General features: G+C 55.5%; 1 protein-coding gene across 1 annotated transcript in view; it reads left to right on the forward strand.

Annotated features, from left to right (window-relative positions):
• PPP5C (protein phosphatase 5 catalytic subunit) overlaps positions 1–19,071 on the forward strand; it is a 22,229-nt gene continuing 3,158 nt past the window's right edge. Inside the window, exons 1-7 of the mRNA XM_031458930.2 lie at positions 1–204; positions 6,104–6,345; positions 13,277–13,424; positions 14,169–14,290; positions 16,311–16,376; positions 16,697–16,795; positions 17,597–17,702. Coding sequence (XP_031314790.1) covers positions 84–204; positions 6,104–6,345; positions 13,277–13,424; positions 14,169–14,290; positions 16,311–16,376; positions 16,697–16,795; positions 17,597–17,702 — 904 coding nt within the window. The 5' untranslated portion in view covers positions 1–83. The remainder of the gene's footprint in view (positions 205–6,103; positions 6,346–13,276; positions 13,425–14,168; positions 14,291–16,310; positions 16,377–16,696; positions 16,796–17,596; positions 17,703–19,071) is intronic.

The following is a 19,071-nucleotide window of genomic DNA, read 5'->3' on the forward strand; positions in this document are numbered from 1 at the left end:
GCAGCGGCTACTCGGCACTCCTTCGCGACGATTCGGCCGGGTGCCGCTGGCGGCGGTTGCCAGGGTGGGGGTCGCTTTGCGGCATGGCGATGGCGGAGGGCGAGCGGGCTGAGTGTGCTGAGCCCCCCCGGGACGAGCCCCCGGCTGATGGCGCTCTGAAGCGGGCAGAGGAGCTCAAGACGCAGGCCAACGACTACTTCAAAGGTGCGCCCGCCCTGGAGGGAGCAAGGGAGGGTGGAGAGCGGCCCAGGTCAAGGGGTGCCGGGCCCGCGCGGAACCATGGCAACGCGGAGCGGCAGCCTGGGCGCGGGGCAGGCACTACCAAGTGACCAGGCGTGGGGAGGCCGAGGATGGCGCTACCAAGGGGCGACAGAGGGGGCTTCTGAGAGAAGGGGTGGTACCTAGAAGTGGCGTACCGAGCGGGTGCTACTAAGTGGGGAGACTGAGGAGGGCGCTACCAAGTGTGAAGCGGAAGGGGGACGGTAACGTGGGCACTACCAAACGTGAGACCTGAAGAGGGCGCTACCAAGTAGTGACATGGGGCGGAGTGATGGCGCTAAGTGGGGAGACCCCAGTGGAGAGACACCAAGTGGGGGTGGGGGAAGACTCCCCATAGAGTAGGGAATCGTGGGAATGGGAGATAGATCATTAGATGGGAGGGCAAAGAAGTAGGAGGTTCGGGGTTACATTAGGAGCAGGCTCTGGGAGTAGAGGTGATGCAGTCCCAAGAATGGTATGACTTAGGTTCTTGGGAAAGTAAAGATGTGGGGGCACCCATTCATTCATTCATTCAACCCGTTTATTCAGTACGTTTATTGAGCACGTGCTAGGTGCTAAGGACTGTGCTAGACTTTGGGGATACAGCAGGGGATGAGACAAATGTGGCTCTATCCTTTTATAGCTTGTACTTCAGCAGGAGATCTTTCTTTGAGACAATGCACAAGTAAATAATAAAATATTAATAAGCTGGGATGTGTCCTTTGAAAAAACCCCAATAGGGTGTGAAGTAGGGAGTAAGAGTTGAAAGCTGTTTTAGAGAGGATGTTCAGGGAAGACCTTACTGAGAAGAAGGCATTTAAGTTGAGAAGGAGAATTGGAAAGAGTGTCCCAGGTGGGTGGAGCTGCATGTGCAAAGGCCCTGAGGTAGAAAATGAAAGGAGACTGGCCGACTTGGCTGGAATTTTAATGAATTAGCGGGGAGACTGATACAAGATGAGTTTAGGATGGGGGCCAGGTCATTTAGGGTTTCAAAGTCATTGCAAAGACTAGTTTGGCTTTGACTCGACTGTCCAAGAGAAGACATTAAGTAGATAGACGGGCCAGTCTAGAACTCTGAGGAGAGGTATTTGGACATGATCGGCTTCTGGATGGACTAGAATGCCCTGAGAATGGATGAGGTCACCCAGGAAGAGAAAGGGCCTAAGACGGAACCTCATGGAATTCTAATGTTTGAAACAGAAGAGGCTGAGTAGGAGCGGTCAGTGAAGTGAAAGGAAAATCAGGAAAGGTGTCTGGAAAGCTGAGAGAAGACTGCTTCTAAAAGGAGGAGCTGTGCCTTAGGTTAGATGCTGCCAAGGCAAGCACCGAGCATTGACCATTGATTTGGCTCCACAAAATAGTGTAACCTTGACCAGAGCAATTTCTAGGGAATGATGCAGGTGGTAGCCAGAGAGGTGCTTCAGAGGGCGCCGAAGAGTAAATGGGAAACGAGGGAGTGGAGACAGCATAAGTTGACAAGATTTCTAATAGTTTGATTCTAAGGGGGAGTAGAGAAATCAGGTGGGGTCTTCTTTGTTTTTTAAGGATGGAGGAGACCAAGCGTATGGTCCAATAGAGAGAATTGATCCTGCAGGAGAGAGAGGAGACTGAACAGCAGCAGAGCCCTGGAGAAGAGTTGGATGTAGAAGGGATCTAGAGCCTTAGTGGGAAGTTGGCCTCTGTTGGGAGCAGACATGTGGAAAGAGTAGGAAAGTTTGGTCAGGCTGGAGCAGCGAGGAGGAGGTGGGACTGGTAAGAGACGACGCTGGAGGTCGAGCCCTACAGGCAGGTCAGGGAGTGTGGAAGTCATCCTGAGGGTGGTAGGAAGCCATGGAAGTTTTTAAGAGAGGAGCAGCATGGTCTGATGAGCATTTGAAGATTCCCTAGCTGCCTCGCAGTGATTGGACACAAGGGCAAGGCTGGAGACCAGGGAGGGGAGAAGAATGATGGACAGGTGGGAGGTGGAGCTGCTGTCCACCTCGGAAACTGACTCAAGAAACGTTTCAGAGGGAGAATGACAGCTGCCGCCTGGAGAGCGGGAGGAGGGAACTCCAGGCAGAAAGAACAGGATGGCAAAGGCCCAAAGGTGAGCAGAGCTTGGCACCGAGGAAGTGAGTGGGGCTGGAGTGTTAGAGGAGAGGAGTTTATGGTGAGGCTGCAGCGAGGAGCCTGAGCTTCCCGCTTGAGCTCTCTGGGCAGCTGTGGATGGTTCTGAGTGGGGAAAGGACAGGGTCAGGTTTGTGTTTTAGAAAGACCCCTCTGGAGGGGCAGAACTGGAGGCTGGGAGGCCCCTAAGGAGGCTGGGGTAGGAACCTGGGCAGGAGCAGAGGAAGGCCAGACCAGGGCAGGGAGGGACTCTTGGGATGGAAGTGAAAGAATAGATCTGAGAGATGTCTAGGAAGGCTGATGTGACAGAACATGGTGGCTGCTGGCTTTGGGGGTTGAAGGATCAGGAGGTGTCCAGGACAGGACCCAGTCTGGACACCTGAAAGGGGGAGCTGTTCATGAAATGAGCATCGAGAGCAGCAGCAAGTATGCGAGGGGAATTCTGGGAAACAGTAAGGCATTGGGAGGGGCTCCTTGCGCCCCCCCCCCCCATCTCAGGACCTGGGATCAAGGCTCATATGAGCCCTGAGCCTGGGCAGATAGCCAGAGGTCTTGGCATTGAGCTGGAACGGAGGGGAACGCCCCTTCTGGTCCAGGCCCCTTGCCGTGTGGCAGGCAGAGGCAGGCACAGAGCCCCAGTCTCCAGGGCTGAGGGGATGGCAATAAAAAGAATAATTACAGCTCGCCTTAATTGAGCCCCTGTGGTGGCCAGGTACAGCACTTTGTTTAATCCTCCCCCAGGCACTGGGAGGTAGTAGGAGCAGCCCTGTTTGCTTTATAGAGGAAGCTGAGGCTCAGAGAAGTGAAACCGCTAGCCCAAGGTCAGAGTGTGTGAGCAGCAGAGCCCGGATATCCCCCTTCCTCTCCACGTGCTCAGCTCCCACGTTCAGAGTCCTTACCCAGAGCCTTACCTGGAGCCATCCTGGCCCTGGTGGGAGAAGAGGGGCCCCATGGATTCAGAGGACCCCCCAACCTGCCCCTGCCATATGCCTGGATCATGCCTGTGAGCTCGGGCCCGTTCCAGAGGCCCTGGGGTGGCAGAGCCTGGTGCCCGAAGTTGTTCAGCTCTCTTCTCCTCTCTCTGGGCCTCATTGGCCCCCACCCTCTCCTGTAAAATGAGAGGGATTCTCTTTAACCCCCAGGGAGGCCTCGGGGTCTAAGAGTTTATAGACATGGTTAAGAGCTCAGGCTGCCTGGTTTCAAATCTTGTTTCTTTCTCACCTGCTGTGTGACCCCTGGGCACACCTTGACCTCTCTGTGCCTCAATTTCCTCCTCTCTAAAATGGGGACTACCTTGAGGATTAAATGTGCACATATTTGAAAAGCATGTAGGGCTGGGATCTGGTGTCATTGGGTAGGAAGTACCGGCCCCACCCATTTCCTCTGCTCTGTACTCTTCCCTTCATTTAGTCATTTATTCACTTCTTTTACAAGCATCTGCTGATTGCTTTTTCTGCCATAGCTACATTTCATACATGAGTTCATTTAACCCTAACAACCACCCCATGAGGCGGGGCTGATTGTGAGTCCTGCATGTCAGGTGAGCAAGCCAAGGTTCAGAGGAGGGAGGCTGTCTGCCCAAGGTCAGATGTCAGGCTCAAAGACACCAGACTTCCGACCCCATGCCAGAGGGCCACTCAAGTAACACCTCCCCCGGCAAGAGCACTGGCCAGCTGGCCTCTGGAACACAGCCAGGAGGCTGGAAGGAGTCCTCGAAGGTGTTCGCATTCCAGGGAGGGTTGGTCAGACTTGGGCTGCCTGGTTCTGCCTTTGCTTGTTTCTGAGAAGTCCTGGGCCTGCCCTCTGGGGCTCACCGTCCTGGAGGACACACCCATCACCATCACCGAACAGTTACTATCCAGGGGCTGGGGCAGCCCAGAGAGGTACCTGACCCAGCCTGAGTGTCAAGGACGCCTTTCTGAAGGAGGGGACATCTGAGCCATTTGAAAGATTGCCAGACGTTAGCCTGCAGAAGGAATCTTTGTTATAGTATCCTGGCCATCTCCCAGCACCTGGCTTCTCCTTTCTCAGGTGTTGGTGTATCCATCTCTTTCTCTCTTTGCTTCCTTCCTTCCTTCCAGAACTATTCATGGAGCCTGGAACCCTCTTCTTCCATTCTTTTCACGTGACTCACTCTTTCTCCTCCTCCAGGTCTCAGGTCCGGGATCCCCTCTGGGCTGCCCCGGCTGTAAACGCTCCAGGGCATCCCTGTCCGGGGCGGATCTGTGTGTGTTGTGTCACCTGCCCCCACCCCAGCTGGACTGTGAGCCCCAGGAGAGCAGGGCTGCCGCATCCTCAGACAGGGCAAGGGTTCGGAGAAGTAAGATAGACAGGCCCCTGCCCTTACGGAGCTTAGGTTCAAATTGGGAAGATGGGTTATTAGCAAACAAAACAAAAGAAAGTCATGGTTTATCAGGTGACTGGAGAAAAGTATAGTGGGAGTTAGGGGAGGAATTCTCATTGTAGGCGGAGTGTCAGGAGAAGGACTGTCTGAAACTTTAGCCCAGAGCGTGGAACCAGGGGTTGGGCCCAGGCTACCTGCCCCTGTGTCTGTGTCTGCCCTTCTGCCAAGCTCCCACCCAGGGGCCCCCTGGTGTAGAGGATGGGGTTGGGAGGACTTGGGTCTTGGCCTGGCTCAGAATCCCTGTCCATCACTTGCCACGTGACAGAGGTTCCCTCTTAGAGCCTCAGTTCCCTCATCTTGAAAATGGGGCTAATGCAGTCATTCTCAGGGTTGCTGTGAGGGTTCAGTGCAGGGTCTCATGTACCAAGAGCCCCACACAGCACCTGGCACATCGTGGTTCCCTAGCTCGGGAACACCTCGCTTCGTCTCCTGCCTGTTGGGTGGCCACATGGGAGGGCTCCAAGACAGCTCTGCAGGTACAGACCGAGTGTTTGAACCTGAACAAGACCTCTCTGGCTCATTTCAAATAAAATGGACCTTTTCCCCTTAGCCAGATGTCGAATGCTGTCACTCCACACTTAAAACATCAATGCCCACCCCCTGCTGTGGCTGTGGTCTTTGGGATCCTGTCCTGCCAGCCTCCCTGCCCTCATCTCCCACACTCCCCCAGCTCACTCTGCCCCAGCCATACCACCCTCTCGCTGATCCTAGAACATAATGCTTTCTCACTGCCCCTGCCCCCACGCCTGGCCTTTGCACCTGCTCTTCCTTCTGCCGGGAATGCTCTTCTAGTCTGCTTTGATATTTCCTTTGAGTCTCTACAGATACTTCCCCCTTTTGAGACTCAGGTAGTTCCTTTTCTTTCCCCACTTCCTATTCTACTAGACCCCCCTTTTGGGCTTGTTTACTTGCTTTGGGGGAGCTGGACAACCAAGGGGCTCGGGGCAGACTCGCATTTGCTGGTTCACATCTCAGGTCTGGCACTCAGTAACGAATCCTCCCTTGGCCATGGGGAACATTAGATAAGACCATCCTGCAGTCCTGCCGGAAGTACTGCCCAGCTTGGCTCCTTCAGGGGTGATGGGTGGGTGGGTGGGAGTATGGAAGTGATTGGGGGACCTAGGGATTTAGGGCTGAGATGAGACCTGGGCTAGGCTGGAACAGTCAGGGCAGGGAAGGGGGCAGGCTGAAGGGATGTTTCTGAGCTCAGCTATGGACTCACTTTCCCCATCTATAAATGAGGAGACTAGACCAGTACCCAGCCCAGGGCCTATTCTTGCTGGGCCTTGGCATCCCGGCCTCATGCTGCCTCTTCCTCCTCCTCTATCTTCACAGCCAAGGACTACGAGAACGCCATCAAGTTCTACAGCCAGGCCATCGAGCTGAACCCCAGCAATGCCATCTACTATGGCAACCGCAGCCTGGCCTACCTGCGCACGGAGTGCTACGGCTATGCGCTGGCTGATGCCACGCGGGCCATCGAGATCGACAAGAAATACATCAAGGGCTACTACCGCCGGGCCGCCAGCAACATGGCGCTGGGCAAGTTCCGGGCTGCCCTGCGCGACTACGAGACGGTGAGCCGGGCCTCGGGGGTGGGCCAGCTCCCAGCACCCTTGCCGGGTGGGTGCCGAGGGCCGGATGGGGCAGGTTGGGGAAGTTGTGAGGAGGCCGTTCACACGTTTACTCACCACTCACTCATCCAGCAAATGCTTGCGAGGCCCTGCAGCCTGCGGCAGGCTGCCTGGGTTCACCTCCCAGCTCAGCCATCCCTGCCTGGTGACCCTGGACAAATTACCTGACTTCTCTGTGCCTCTCTCGCATCTGTGAAATGGGAGACCTGTAAGGCCTGCCTCTAAGGGTTGCTGCAAAGGATAAACGACTTACTGCTTTTCAAGCATTTAGAATAGCGCTTGGCACGTGGTCAGTGTTCTGCACTAATTAACTTACCAATATTCTTGTTGTTACTGTTGATGAACTAGAGCCACAGTCCTTTCTCTGGTACAGCTTATCATTTGGAGGAAGGCAAAAAACACACCCATGTCACTGGAAGGGTAAACAGAATCATTGCAGGGAGAAAAGGGAATAGGGCAGTATGCTGTAGAAGGACAGCAAATGGGGGTATTTGCATGAGGTGATGAAAGAGGGGACCTCGGGATGGCAAGTTTGCCAGCTCGCTTGCTCATTTGCCACTCTGGTCGCCATAGTTGCTCTGATGATAGCGACCGTGGTGAGGACTTCCTGCCAGGCCTGCTCTATGCCTTTCTTGTCAGCTGGCTGAGGGTCTCACACGGCAGCCCTGCAAGACGGTAAATGTGATCACACCCATTGTGCAGATGAGGAGACTGAGGCCCAGAGGGTTTAAGTCACCTGCCCAGCAATATGCAGCAGGCAAGTGACAGCCCAGCTCTCCTGCCCCCATCTCTCCCACTCTAGAGAGGAGCTCCTGAGAGGAGGGGTCTTGTTTGTTCTACTCACTAGGATGGTCCTTGGCACCCTGAAGGGGCTTAGTGTTTGTTAAATGAATTATTTTTCTGCCCCTCACGTACACGTATACACCCTCACTCCTTTCTTTCATCTCATTCATCAAACGCTCTAAGCAGCTCTGTTGTATAGGGTGGGGCAGCAGGGATGCTGGGAGCCACAGGCTGCAGCGGGAGAGAGCCAGGTCAGACTGCTGGGGCTGCCGCTGGCCTGGAGAGGAGGGCGGCTTTCCGGCCAAGTGCAGGCTTGAGCCAAGCCCTGGGCCAGAGGACCCCTGTGTCAGGGTGAGGCCAGAGTCCTGGAGGAGGAGATAAGTTAGAGACAGGGGCAGAGTAGGCGAGGGGGCTGGGGTGATCCCCCAGGGGATGGGGGCAAGAGCAACACAGCAGAGTCCTTACAGTTTTGGGCTCCTGAGCCACTCCCCACCGGGCCTCTCCTTTGTCTCTTGGTGTCCTCATTTGGAGAATGGTGACAAGAGGAGTGGCCACCTCCTGGGCAACTGTGGGGCTCTGGCAAAGTGGTGTGAGTCAAGGTCATTGGGGCTGGAAGGCTCAGTAATGAGTAACCCAGAGGGGCAGTCGGGGTTGGATGGGGGCAGGGCTTTTCTGCAGGGGTCGGGGGGTGCCTGGAGGAGACAGGAGGGGGCAGAAGATGAGAGGAGCCCCCAGCACAGGCCTGCGGCAGGGTCTTTCCCACTCCCAGGGCTGCAGGGGAGTCTTTTCCCAGGGTAAGGAACGGGGGTTTTCTCACAGCTCTGGCCTAGACTGGGACCATGAGGCCGACTGACGTGGTCAGTTCCAGCCACCTGGTGGACATACCACATCTGAGCTTTATCCCAGGCCTTGTGGATGCCATGGAGAGCCGGGTCATGGCCCATTTCCTGATGGGGGCTCTGCCAGCAGCACTGGGGAGTCCACGCGTGAGTCTGAGACCCTTGCCTGCCTAGGCCACCTACTCCCCCGCAGGGCTGTTCTTTCTGACATGTTTCATTGGGCTCTGTGGGTACAGGGCAGAGGGGCTGGGCCCTGGGGTGGCTCCCCATCCAGAGCTATCTTGTGACATGCTGGAGTTTCACAGAGGACATACCCAGGCCCCCTCTGAGACCATGGCATCCTTGGAGATGGAATCAAGACATGACCTTGGTTAAACAGATGAGCTCAGGGCTCTGTGTCTCAGCAGCCAGAGCCCTCAGGTGAAAGCCTTTCCTGTCTCAGCCTCAGTTTCCTCATGTGCACTCTCACCGTGAGTCTAGCTCTGTTGTGAGAGAGCAAGTCCCCCCTCCAAGGTTGCCCAGCAGAAAAGTGGCTGAACTGTAACTTGAACCCGGAGTCCACGCTTGTAACTGTTACTGGGCCGTGGAGTCAGTGTAATGGTTTGAGACCAGCACTTCTGTGTTCGTCAAGTAAACCAGAGAAGAAAACAATGGTTCGTTGTTTGGAGAAAGTATGTATATATTTGTGAACGAATGTTTTTTGCTTATGTGAACACAGATGTGTATTGGGTGTGATAAAATATATTGTTTTTACTGTGAGTCATGGTTAAAAGTTCTGAAGGTCACCTGTGCTGGGACTGAAGGCCCCCTGCCGTTCCACCATCAGGATGCCCTGCTCTGAGCTGAGGGCTTTGGGTCTCCGGCCTCAGTGTCCTCATCTGTGAAAGCAGAATAGCAGAGCCTGCCTCAGTGTCCCTGTGACGATTCATCGAGAGCAATGTGTTTAGAGTAGGGCCTCCTCGGTACTGAGTGTGATTTCTCCTGGGGGTGTCTGGGGCCAAGCTTGAGGCCCACAGGGAGGGCTGTGTGCGGACACCAGACCTTGTTAGGGGGTGGCGAGCTCGGAGTGTCTCCCTTCTGCTCTCCCTCCAGGGCCAAGCCTCGGACCCTCCACAGGAGCTGGTCTCCCCTCTCTGCGGGTCCATGTTGAATCCCCCCACCAACCTGCCTCAGCTCCAAGTTCATCCTTTCAGAGGGACCCTGGCTCCAGGATTCCCCGCCCCCTTATTGGGTCCTCTTTGCGGAAGATGCCAGCTGTATTCTTTCCTGTCTGGTTGGGACACAGGTGGTCACGTGGGCCCAGGCTGGATGTGGGGGCCCCTTCTGCACTCCCCACCCCTCCCTGGGATTTTTTGGGTTTGGTTTGTAATACGGTTTGCATTTGGGTTTCTTCTTACAGCATAGTCCAGTGCAGTCAGTTAGAAATACATTTTGACTTGCAAGCCTGTACAAGCGCCAGTATACCTAAGGTGTGGATACGTGAAAGTGACAGGAGTGGTCGTGCCGACACCCAAGGCAGCGCCCGCCCTGGGCCGGGTGCAGTTGTAACAACTCATGGGCTCTCCACGACAACCCTGCGCAGTGGGGACTGTTGTTATCCCTGGTTTACAGATGAGAAATCCAAGGCCCAGGGAGTAGGTCACCCCCCAGGGTCCCACAGCCAGGAAATGACAGCCTGGTTCCAGAGTCAGGGTCCTGACCACTGGACATTTGCAACGGGCAGAATCTCTTGGCGTAATCCTTGCTCAGGCAGTGTGCTCCTGTCTGTTTTATTATAAAAGGAATGTTGGGATGCCTTCCCCTAAATGGGTTCACTGGAGGCTCTCCTCAGCTGTCTGTGTGCCTCAGGCAGGCACAGCCGCTCTGGGCCGAGTGTCATCACCTCTACATTGTGAATAATCATAATGGCCCACCACACATTGTCATGTGGGTCCCCTGAGGTCAGGAGCACTCGGCGAGGGGTCTAGCTTTTGCACCTGGTCTGCAGACCCTACCCTCAGTTCTAAACCCAAGCCATTCTGAGAAACAGTCGGTACTAAGTTCAGGCAGTTTGTTTGGTGGCAAAATCTGACCTGAACTCATTAACGGGAGGCTGTTGAGGGTCTTGATCGCTTCCAGGTGGTGTGACTGGAGGTTTTGCTGCAGAAACAGGAGGGTATGTGATTACCAGGTGCCACTCTGCTGGGGGTGTCATAACCCAGAGTGTGTGCACTGGATCATCTTTCTGAAATCCAGAAAGTTCCCCATTCCCACACACACGTGTGGCTTCATGTGGGAATTAGGAGCCTGTATTACCGTTTCCTCAGTTTGAGCCATTGTAGTTATTGCCTGTGAATACTCCCAGCTGAATATACCAGTTTTTTAGAGCAGCTTTTTATTTTGAAAGAATTGTAGCTTCACACATAGTTACCAGAAGTAATACAGAGATCCTACTCTCCCAGTTTCCCCCAGTGACTACCTGGCATCGCTACTTTAATATCAGTCAGGACACTGACAGGGATACAGTCCAGATCCCACTTTTTAAAGGAAAGTTAGCATTAGTTCTAACCCAGGAGGCCTCAGCTCCTGAAGGAGCCCCCAGGCCCCTCCAGTCTGGAGCAGAGGACCTTCCCCAGGAGCGAGAGCCTGGCAGGGCCACTTCCCCTTTCCCATCCAGGTGGCTGATCACAGTAGCAGCGGCAGCCACAGGCCCTGGGACAGGCACTGGCCCGCTGCTAGGCCCTGTGGTGGGCCTGACGTTAAATTCGCACACCAACCCTCCCCACGGGCGCTGGCATCCTCCCCACTTGCTGAAGGCTGAGGGATGCTGGAGAGGTGGGGCTGCCTGCCCTGGAAGGCCTGGCCCCAGAGCCTGCACTGGCACCACTGCCCACAGTATGTTCCTGGAGGGTGTGAGGGTGCTGTGGGAGTGGTGGCAGCGGGGAGGTGGGAGCAGTCCCAGCGTGTGTGGTGAGAGTCAGGATCTTAAGCAGGGGGAGAACTTGAGTCCTCGTCTCTTGGGTCAGTGGCTTCACCTCTCTGGGCCTTAGTTTCCTTATCTGTCAAATGTAGATTGTGATAACACCACATAGAGCTGCTTTGAGGGTCAACTAGCAAGTTAATTGCTTACACAGGCATATAGTAAGTGTTTGAAGACTGAGCTGCGGGCTCTTGTTGCTGCTGCTGTTACTTTTCCTGCTGCGTTATCAGTGTTGGCCTCCATCCAGCAGCCCAGCCCGTGGGCTCCCTGAGAGCAGGGCCCGGGCTCAGAGGAAGTGCTTAGTGGCGCATCCGTCCAATCTGTCCACCCTGCTAGGACCCGGCTCCAGCCATGCTCAGGGCTGGGGCTGGGGAGCCCAGGGCCTTGTGGGAGCCCAGAGGTGGTGCCTGACCCAGCCTGAGGGTTGGGGGAGGGTTGTTCCTTGGAGAGGGGTTGGTGGAGCTGAGACCTGGAGGAGGAGGAGGAGGAAGAGGAGAAGGAGGAGGAGCTAGAAAGGAGTTGGAGGTAGGAGTGAGGTGTTCTGGGCCCGGGGGGCTGCCTGTACAAGGGCTTGAGGTGAGAGGGAGCCGGCACATGTGGGGACTTTGTGTTTGGTCTGGCTGTGAGTGCTGGGCAAACAGAGAAAGTGAAGGGGTGGGCGGGCTCTCATGGGCCAGGCCAAGTGGTACTTTGGACTTTATCCTGGGGTGTGGACTCATAACCTCTCTGTGTCGGAAAGGACTCCAGGCAATGTCTGGTGCTGCCTTTCTCCCAAGCCTTATACCGCACCCCTACCCCAGGTGGAGCCGCCTGGCAGGATGCCCTAGCCTGAGCCTGCCCGAACCAGGTCCTTGCCCCCCAACCTGGTCTGCACACCCATTCCCAGGGGGTGAGCCACACTGACCTAAGGAGCCAGTGAGTCCCCTTGCCTAGGCTTCTGACTCACCCTGCCAGGCATTCCACCAGGGGGCATCCCTGCCCTTGAGGGTCAGCCCTGGCACCCGCCATTCTGCCCCCTGGCACAGGAGCTGTGGGGGCCCACTCCCAGGGAGGCCAGCAGGGTAGGCTGGTCGGGTAGGGTCCACTGATAATTACAATAACAGTTACAGATAACTAAACCCAGGCTCAGAGGGGTGAACTCACTTTCCCAAGGTCATACAGCAAGTTAGTGGCAGAGCCGGGATCTGAATCCAGCCTTGGCTGCTCCTTAGCTTGGAAGATCAGAGTTTTGTAGGAAGTGGGATAGAAGATAGGGAGAGGGGAGAGGACAGGCTGCTTTTACTGAGAACTAAGTGTGTCCCAAAGCTACGTGTCCCGTGCTCTTTGCATACGATTTCATTTAGTCAGCACAGCAGCCCGTGAGAGGGGCCACAAAGAGTAGCCTACACTTCCGTGGCTTACTATTACCTGACCACTGCACATGCTTCCTCACTCGTGGTCCTCCCAGCCCCCCTCCGAGGTGGGTACTCTGTCACCTCCACCTTGCAGAGGAGGAAACTGAGTCACACAGGCAAGCTCACTTACCCAAGGGTACTCAGCTGATGGTTGGTGGAGGTGAGATTTGAACCCAAGTGACCTGGGTCTGTGACCCCCCAGTCTCCACCTCCCTTCAGAAGGGAAAACTGAGAGAACTCATTTATTGTGGGTCTCCCCAGAGCCCAAGGTTGAACAGGGCATGTGTCACCTTCAGTGCCAGCTGCTGCCTGCCAGTCCGGGCTGCCCTCCAGTCCCCACGTCCATTACTTATTGTCCCCAACAGCCCTGTTGGCGGAACCTGTCGTCTCCCCTGTCCTCAAGCTGAGGAAACTGAGGCTCAGGGAGTCTGGGTTATCCAGCAAGTCGTTGGGTCTTCACATGAGTCTGGGCTGATAATCATGACTGGATCGGCCCACCATCTGCTCTCAAGCCTGCCCGCCCTGGTTCCAAGGAGGACATGAAGCTGGGCCTGACCCTCCAGTGGGTGGTTTTATTTTAACAGTAGTCAGAGCTGAGGTTTATAAGCGCATCTGTGTGAGTTAACTTGTTGACACACAAACCCCCGCCCCCGTGGGCATCTCTGTTAGGCCCAGTTCAGGGAGGCAGAAACAGGCCGGGAGGTGAAGCAGGTCCAGGCTTGCAGCCCTCGTGCACCGCGGCCCTGGTGCGCGGTTCCAGTTCATGGAGCCCGGGGCCGGGCCAGCCGAGGGCAGCAGCGGTGTCCCCGCCTCCTGATGGCTACTCTGCCCCCCACCGCGGCCTGAGCCTTGATGCCTGTTTCCTTCCCTCCTGTCCTCCCTCCCGCCCATGTGCCCAGGTGGTGAAGGTGAAGCCCCACGACAAGGACGCCAAGATGAAGTACCAGGAGTGCAACAAGATCGTGAAGCAGAAGGCCTTTGAGCGTGCCATCGCAGGCGACGAGCACAAGCGCTCTGTCGTGGACTCACTCGACATCGAGAGCATGAGTGAGTAGGGCCTGAGTGCCTGCCATGCTGCCCAGAACATTCCATGTCCTTGCCTGGGCCCTCCATTCCCTGTGCATACCAGGGAGGGGCAGGGGGCGGGGCTTGGGGGGCAGCCTCTGGTCCTTGTCCCCACACGCTGTCTGTTGCTCCTCTGCCTGCCCTCCTGGGGACCCCACAGTCCAGAGTTGGGGTGGAGGTCCCAGGTTGGGGTGAGCTCCCCTGCCGTAGTACCCATGCTGCGCCCCACAGGAGCACCCACCCGTCACGGGCCTCCTGGGTCTGATCTGTCCGGAGGTCCTCTAGGCGCTCAGATGATTCTGTCATTCATTCCACAGATGATTACTGGGCACCTGCTGGGTCCCAGACACTATTCTAGGCACTGGGGGTACAGCTGGGAACAAGACGGCCCCTGCCCTGGTGGATCAGGTGGTGTTGTGAGGAGGAGGGATTAACTAGTCAGTCAGCAGTGTTAAGTGCTATCTCGTCAGGCCTGGGAGACGGGGTGCAGGAGGGAGCAGGACACGATACCTGGGGAGGTCAGGGAGACGGCCTCTGAGCTGACCTGAACGGAAGGAGTGGGCCTAGAGAGGACTGGCCGGGGAGTAGAATCTCTCACTCCGCCCCTCTCTCAACCTGTGTGTCCAGAGCCGTGTCTGCCCCGTGCCTGGGAACCAGGCCCAACTTCCCACCGTCACAGTGGCCGTGGCCACTGACTCTCGCCCCCTCTCCCCATTCACACACCAGCCATCGAGGACGAGTACAGTGGGCCCAAGCTTGAGGACGGCAAAGTGACAATCACCTTCATGAAGGAGCTCATGCAGTGGTATAAGGACCAGAAGAAATTGCACCGGAAGTGCGCCTACCAGGTAACGCCCCCGTCAGGTCTGCACACCCGGGATCGCATCGCCGCGCTCGCTGTGCCTGGACCCCGCTACAAAGGGCCACACGAGGAGCTGGGTGGGAATGGTGGTGGACACTTGCTGAGCTGGTGGTGCGCCGGCACCGCGCAGATGGAGTCTTTATTCCTGGCATTTCCATTGGGTTATTTTTTTTAATAGCTTTCATCTCTCTGCCCCATATGTTCATGCATGTCATTTACCTTTTCTGCTAGATCCTTTCACACATTTTTCATAGTTATTTTAAAGTCTCTGTCTGGATATTCCACCATCTGGGTCATCTCTGGGTTTGCTTCCGTTGTCTGCTCATCGTGTCTTATAATTTTTTATTGAATGCCAGACATTTTGTGTAAAAGAACAGTAGTGGCCGAGACAAATAAAACTTTTCTGCAGATAATGCAGGACCCAGTTCTGTTGGGCTGCTTGTGTGAGGGGCAGTGTCTACCTCATCTGTAGTTTAGGGGCAGCTCTTGTTGGACTTAGTTCACCACTGGCTTCAGATGTTTTCAGGGTGGAATCAGGACTCTGGCAAATCCAGGGGTGTCTTTACGCTGTAAAGTCTTCAGCTTTTGGAGAACTGTATGAAAGCCCCACCGCCAGATTTGGGGGTTTCTGGGGAGTCCTCTGCTCTCCAGTCTTGCCCCTACTTTTGTGCTTCGGAGGCCTCTCTCCACCACGCCGCCTTGCACCTCTCCTGTGTGGCCATGTGAGGATCGGCAGGCGAGGGCAGAGGCCTTCTGCGCCGGGCTCCCTGGGGCCCTGTCTGCCACAGCGGCCCACACAGGCATGAGGGTTTTGCCCGCTTCCCCTCATTGGCCTTGGCGGATCTTGTCCTCCTGTGCTGCCCGGAGGAACGTGGTCATAGTCTCTTTCTCCCAGGGAGGGGCTTGTCAGCGTCACTGCACTTTGCAGTTTGATTAATTTAGGTTTATTTGCATCCTTGGCTCTCAGATGTTTCAGGATTTTGTTTGTTTTGGTTTTGGTCTTTTGGTTTTGTTTTGTAGGCTTGTTCTCATCCTTAGGGCAAGAGCAACGGTCTTTTATAACTTTCCACATTCTGACTGGAAGTAGATATCTCCTACCTTTTTTTTTAAACAGTCTTTTCCCAACTTTTTATTTTGAAAATTGTCAAACCTGCAGAAAAGTCAAAAGAACAGTACAGTGAATTACATCCATACCCCCTAGATTCACCAGTTGTTAACATGTTGACATTTATTCTATCCTTCTATATATATGCGTATGTGTATACACAAACACTTTTTTCTTTCTTTTTGTTTGAACCATTTGAGAATAAGTCGCATCATAACCTGTTATCTCTTAAAAACAGGAAATTCTGCGTGACTACAGTTCAGTCGTCCCATCTTATGAATTTAGCATTGATGTGATAATACTGACTAATGCAGACAGTCCACAAGGCTGTTGATGAATCAGCAAACATTGTCAGATATACATGACATTGTCAAGGTCATCTTCAATCTGTAGGAACTAATTCTATCTACATTTCCAGACAGATATTTTAATTTTCCCAAAACCATTCTTTTCAGCTGTTTTTTAAAAATCCGGAATCCACTGAAGGATCAGTTACTGCACATGACCGGCCTTTTTACCTCTTTTCATCTAGAACAGTCTCATGCCTTTGGGGGAGGCTCTTTTGTGACATTGACACATAGACGTTTCCAAGCCAGTTGTTGTATAAAATGGTCCACTTCTGGGTTCATCCATTGTGTATTTCTTTGTGATGCTGATTGTTTGAAGAGAAACCAAGAATCTAGGTTTTCACATGAAATAATCCTGATGTTTAAATGCCACGTAGGCCACTCGGGTCACAGCTGTGGAGCCACCTCTGTTCCCGGCCAGCACCTGCTTGGCCAGGCCTCCCCTGCCCATTCCCCTCCTCTCCCCGCCCGTCCCCAGCGCCTCCTGGCAAGTCCAGTCTCTCTGGGGCCAGGGTGGGCAGCCGGCCCCACTCACAGCCTGCCCTGCCTTCCAGATCCTGGTACAGGTCAAAGAGGTCCTCTCTAAGCTGAGCACACTCGTGGAGACCACAATCAAAGAGGTGCGCGCCGGGGGGCGGTGTGTGGATGGGCCGGGGGGTGGGTGGCTCCCTGGCTGGGAAGGGGCCACGGAGCTCAGAAACTCATGGACCCCCCTGGCTTGGTCTGCCTCTCTCTCTCTCCCTGACGTCTCCCCTCCTCCCCCACCCTGTGTCTCTCTTGGCTGTCCTTCCCTGCCCCTCTTCATTTCTGTGTCCCCTGCCTGTGTCTTTCGCATGGTTCTTCTCGGTCTGCTGTGACCTCTTACCCCTCCCCTCACTTCTACCCCCTCCCCACATCTCTCTCTGGGCCCCTCCCTCTCCGGTGGCCTCTTTTCTTCCAGACAGAGAAGATTACAGTGTGCGGGGACACCCATGGCCAGTTCTATGACCTCCTCAACATATTTGAGCTCAACGGTTTACCCTCGGACACCAACCCCTACGTATCCTTCCTCTCGGCAGAGCAAGCCCCTCCCCTGCCCCTCTTCCCGGGTTTGGGGTACAGGAGGGAGAGGAACCCCAGCCTGAGAAAAAGGCGTGAACCTGTAAATGGAGACGCCTGAGCACTTGCTTAGCCACCGAGACCAGGTGGAGCTGCTGGTGGCCTTGTGCTGCGGGGTCAGACAGGCCAGGGCGGGTGGCCCCTGTGTCTAAGCGCCGGCTTCTCCTCGACTTAAATGGGGCTGGATGTGCACGATACAGGAGCACATACGTGCAGCACCCGGCGCTGCCCGCACCTGGCTTCCCTCTCTAGCTGTGACTGTGGCAGGCGACTTCACCTCTCAGCTCTTCAGGCTCATTTGTAAAATGAGGATCAGTCATCGTGAAATGGGCCTACCTTGTCTGGCTACTGAGAGGAGTGATGCGTTAATACGTGGAGGTGCTCAGTAGCCCACGATCCAGGCTGTATAAGTTTTTGCTGATGTGATCATTGAGGGGCCTCCGGGCCTGTGCAGTGACCAGTGGGAGCGCCCGGGTCCCATTTCCCCTGTGGCTTTGGGCCTGTACTTGGCGGGGAGCTGAAGCCGGCTGACCACCTGGGATCTCTTCCTCCACTGTCAGATTCCCTGAGAAACAGACGAGGTTGAGGACATTAGTACCATCCTGCTGAGGCTCAGAGAGGCCAGGCTACTGGGCCAGACCCACACAGAGAGCAGAGACGAAAGCCTAGATGCCCGGAGCCCTGCTGACAGGATGCAGAGAGGCACCCCTCTCCCCTCATCTTGTTTTCCTTAGCAGGGCAGATATTTAATGGTGACTTCGTGGACCGTGGCTCCTTCTCCGTAGAAGTGATCCTCACCCTTTTCGGCTTTAAACTCCTTTACCCAGATTACTTTCACCTACTTCGAGGTGAGCCGGAAGGTGGCAGGGTCTGGGGACAGCATAGGCAGGGCGCTCACGTTCTTCTCTGTGAGCCTCCAATGTCTTATCTGTAAAGCAGGGGTAGGGGTTGCAGCTGTGTTTATTTTGTGCCTTCACTGAGATTGCACACAGGGTTGCCCTATCAGGTCAGGCAGGTTGTGCACTGTACAGTGGCATCATATGTTGATGGGGCCCCATGGGCCCTGCTGAGGACTTTGGTCATGGGAGGGCTCTGAGCAGAGGAGGGGCAGGGGCTGACCGACGTTAACACGGCCTCTGGATGGGAAACAGACCAAGGGCTGAGAGTGGGAGCAGGGAAACTGTTGCTGGCTGGACCTGGGTAGGGACAGTGGTTAGATTGGGGCTCTCTTTGCAAAGTAGCACCCAGAGCATTTGCCAGTGGGCTAGATACTGGTGTGAGAGAAAGAAGGGGCCAGAGCTGGGTGCTCCATGGTTTTGGCAGGAGCATCTGGAGGGCTGGGGCTGCCACTGACACAAGAGGGGATGGGAAAGCAGGGTGTAGCCTGGAAGATGGGGAGATTGGCCCTGGATGTGGTTGTGAGACTAAGAGGAGATGTCTGGGCTGTAAATTGTGGGGTCCTCAGCAGACATGGGGTATCAGGCAGGGTGAGCTCACTGGGGAGCATGGCCACTGGGGGAGGGCCTGCCCGCTAGGGGGTGGGGGGATGAGCAGGAGGAGACCCAGGAGGGAGTGAGGGCAGTGGGCTGGGTCAGGGGTTCCCAGGGGCATGAGTGCTGACACTGGCCAGGTTCACAGCCAGGTCCAGGGAGTTCTCACAGCAGACTTGGCACGTGGCAGATGTGAGATGAGCACCTGCTCTCAGGCCTCATTGTAGGCGGCGGCAGAGGGCTGGCGCTGGCTGAGTAGTCAGACAGTCCGGACTTAGCAGATGGGGGGCCCAGCAGCTGCCCTGCCTCCCCCAAGCCCTGGGAGGGAAGGGGAAGGTTGCGTGTGGGGAAAGAAGCATGGCGGGAGGCCGGCCCATAGGCGCTCTGCAGGGGCCCCTTTTCTGTACAGACCTCCCCCTCCTTGGTCCTTCCAGCCTGAAATTTCTGGCAGGTCCTTTAAGAAGGAGCCTGAGGCTCTCAGGGGCAAGAGATGTGCCACTTAGTCCCTTGGGGTTGGGGCCAGGGCTGAACCCCAGCCTCAGCCACTCCACGGTGACCAGCACAGTCTGGGTCTTATGGCCCCATGCCTGGGCATCTTCTCAGCCTGTTCACCCCTCTAGAAGGGGGACTGAGAACAGTGTCTGGTTGGTTTCTAGAAGGGATCAGCGAGCTGCTGCATGAGTGTCTTTGGCTTGGGGCCTCCGGGCAGTCCACCCCGCCCGGGTCT

The sequence above is a fragment of the Camelus dromedarius genome, chromosome 9 (assembly GCF_036321535.1).
Source record: "Camelus dromedarius isolate mCamDro1 chromosome 9, mCamDro1.pat, whole genome shotgun sequence".
NCBI classification, from domain to species: Eukaryota; Metazoa; Chordata; class Mammalia; order Artiodactyla; family Camelidae; genus Camelus; species Camelus dromedarius.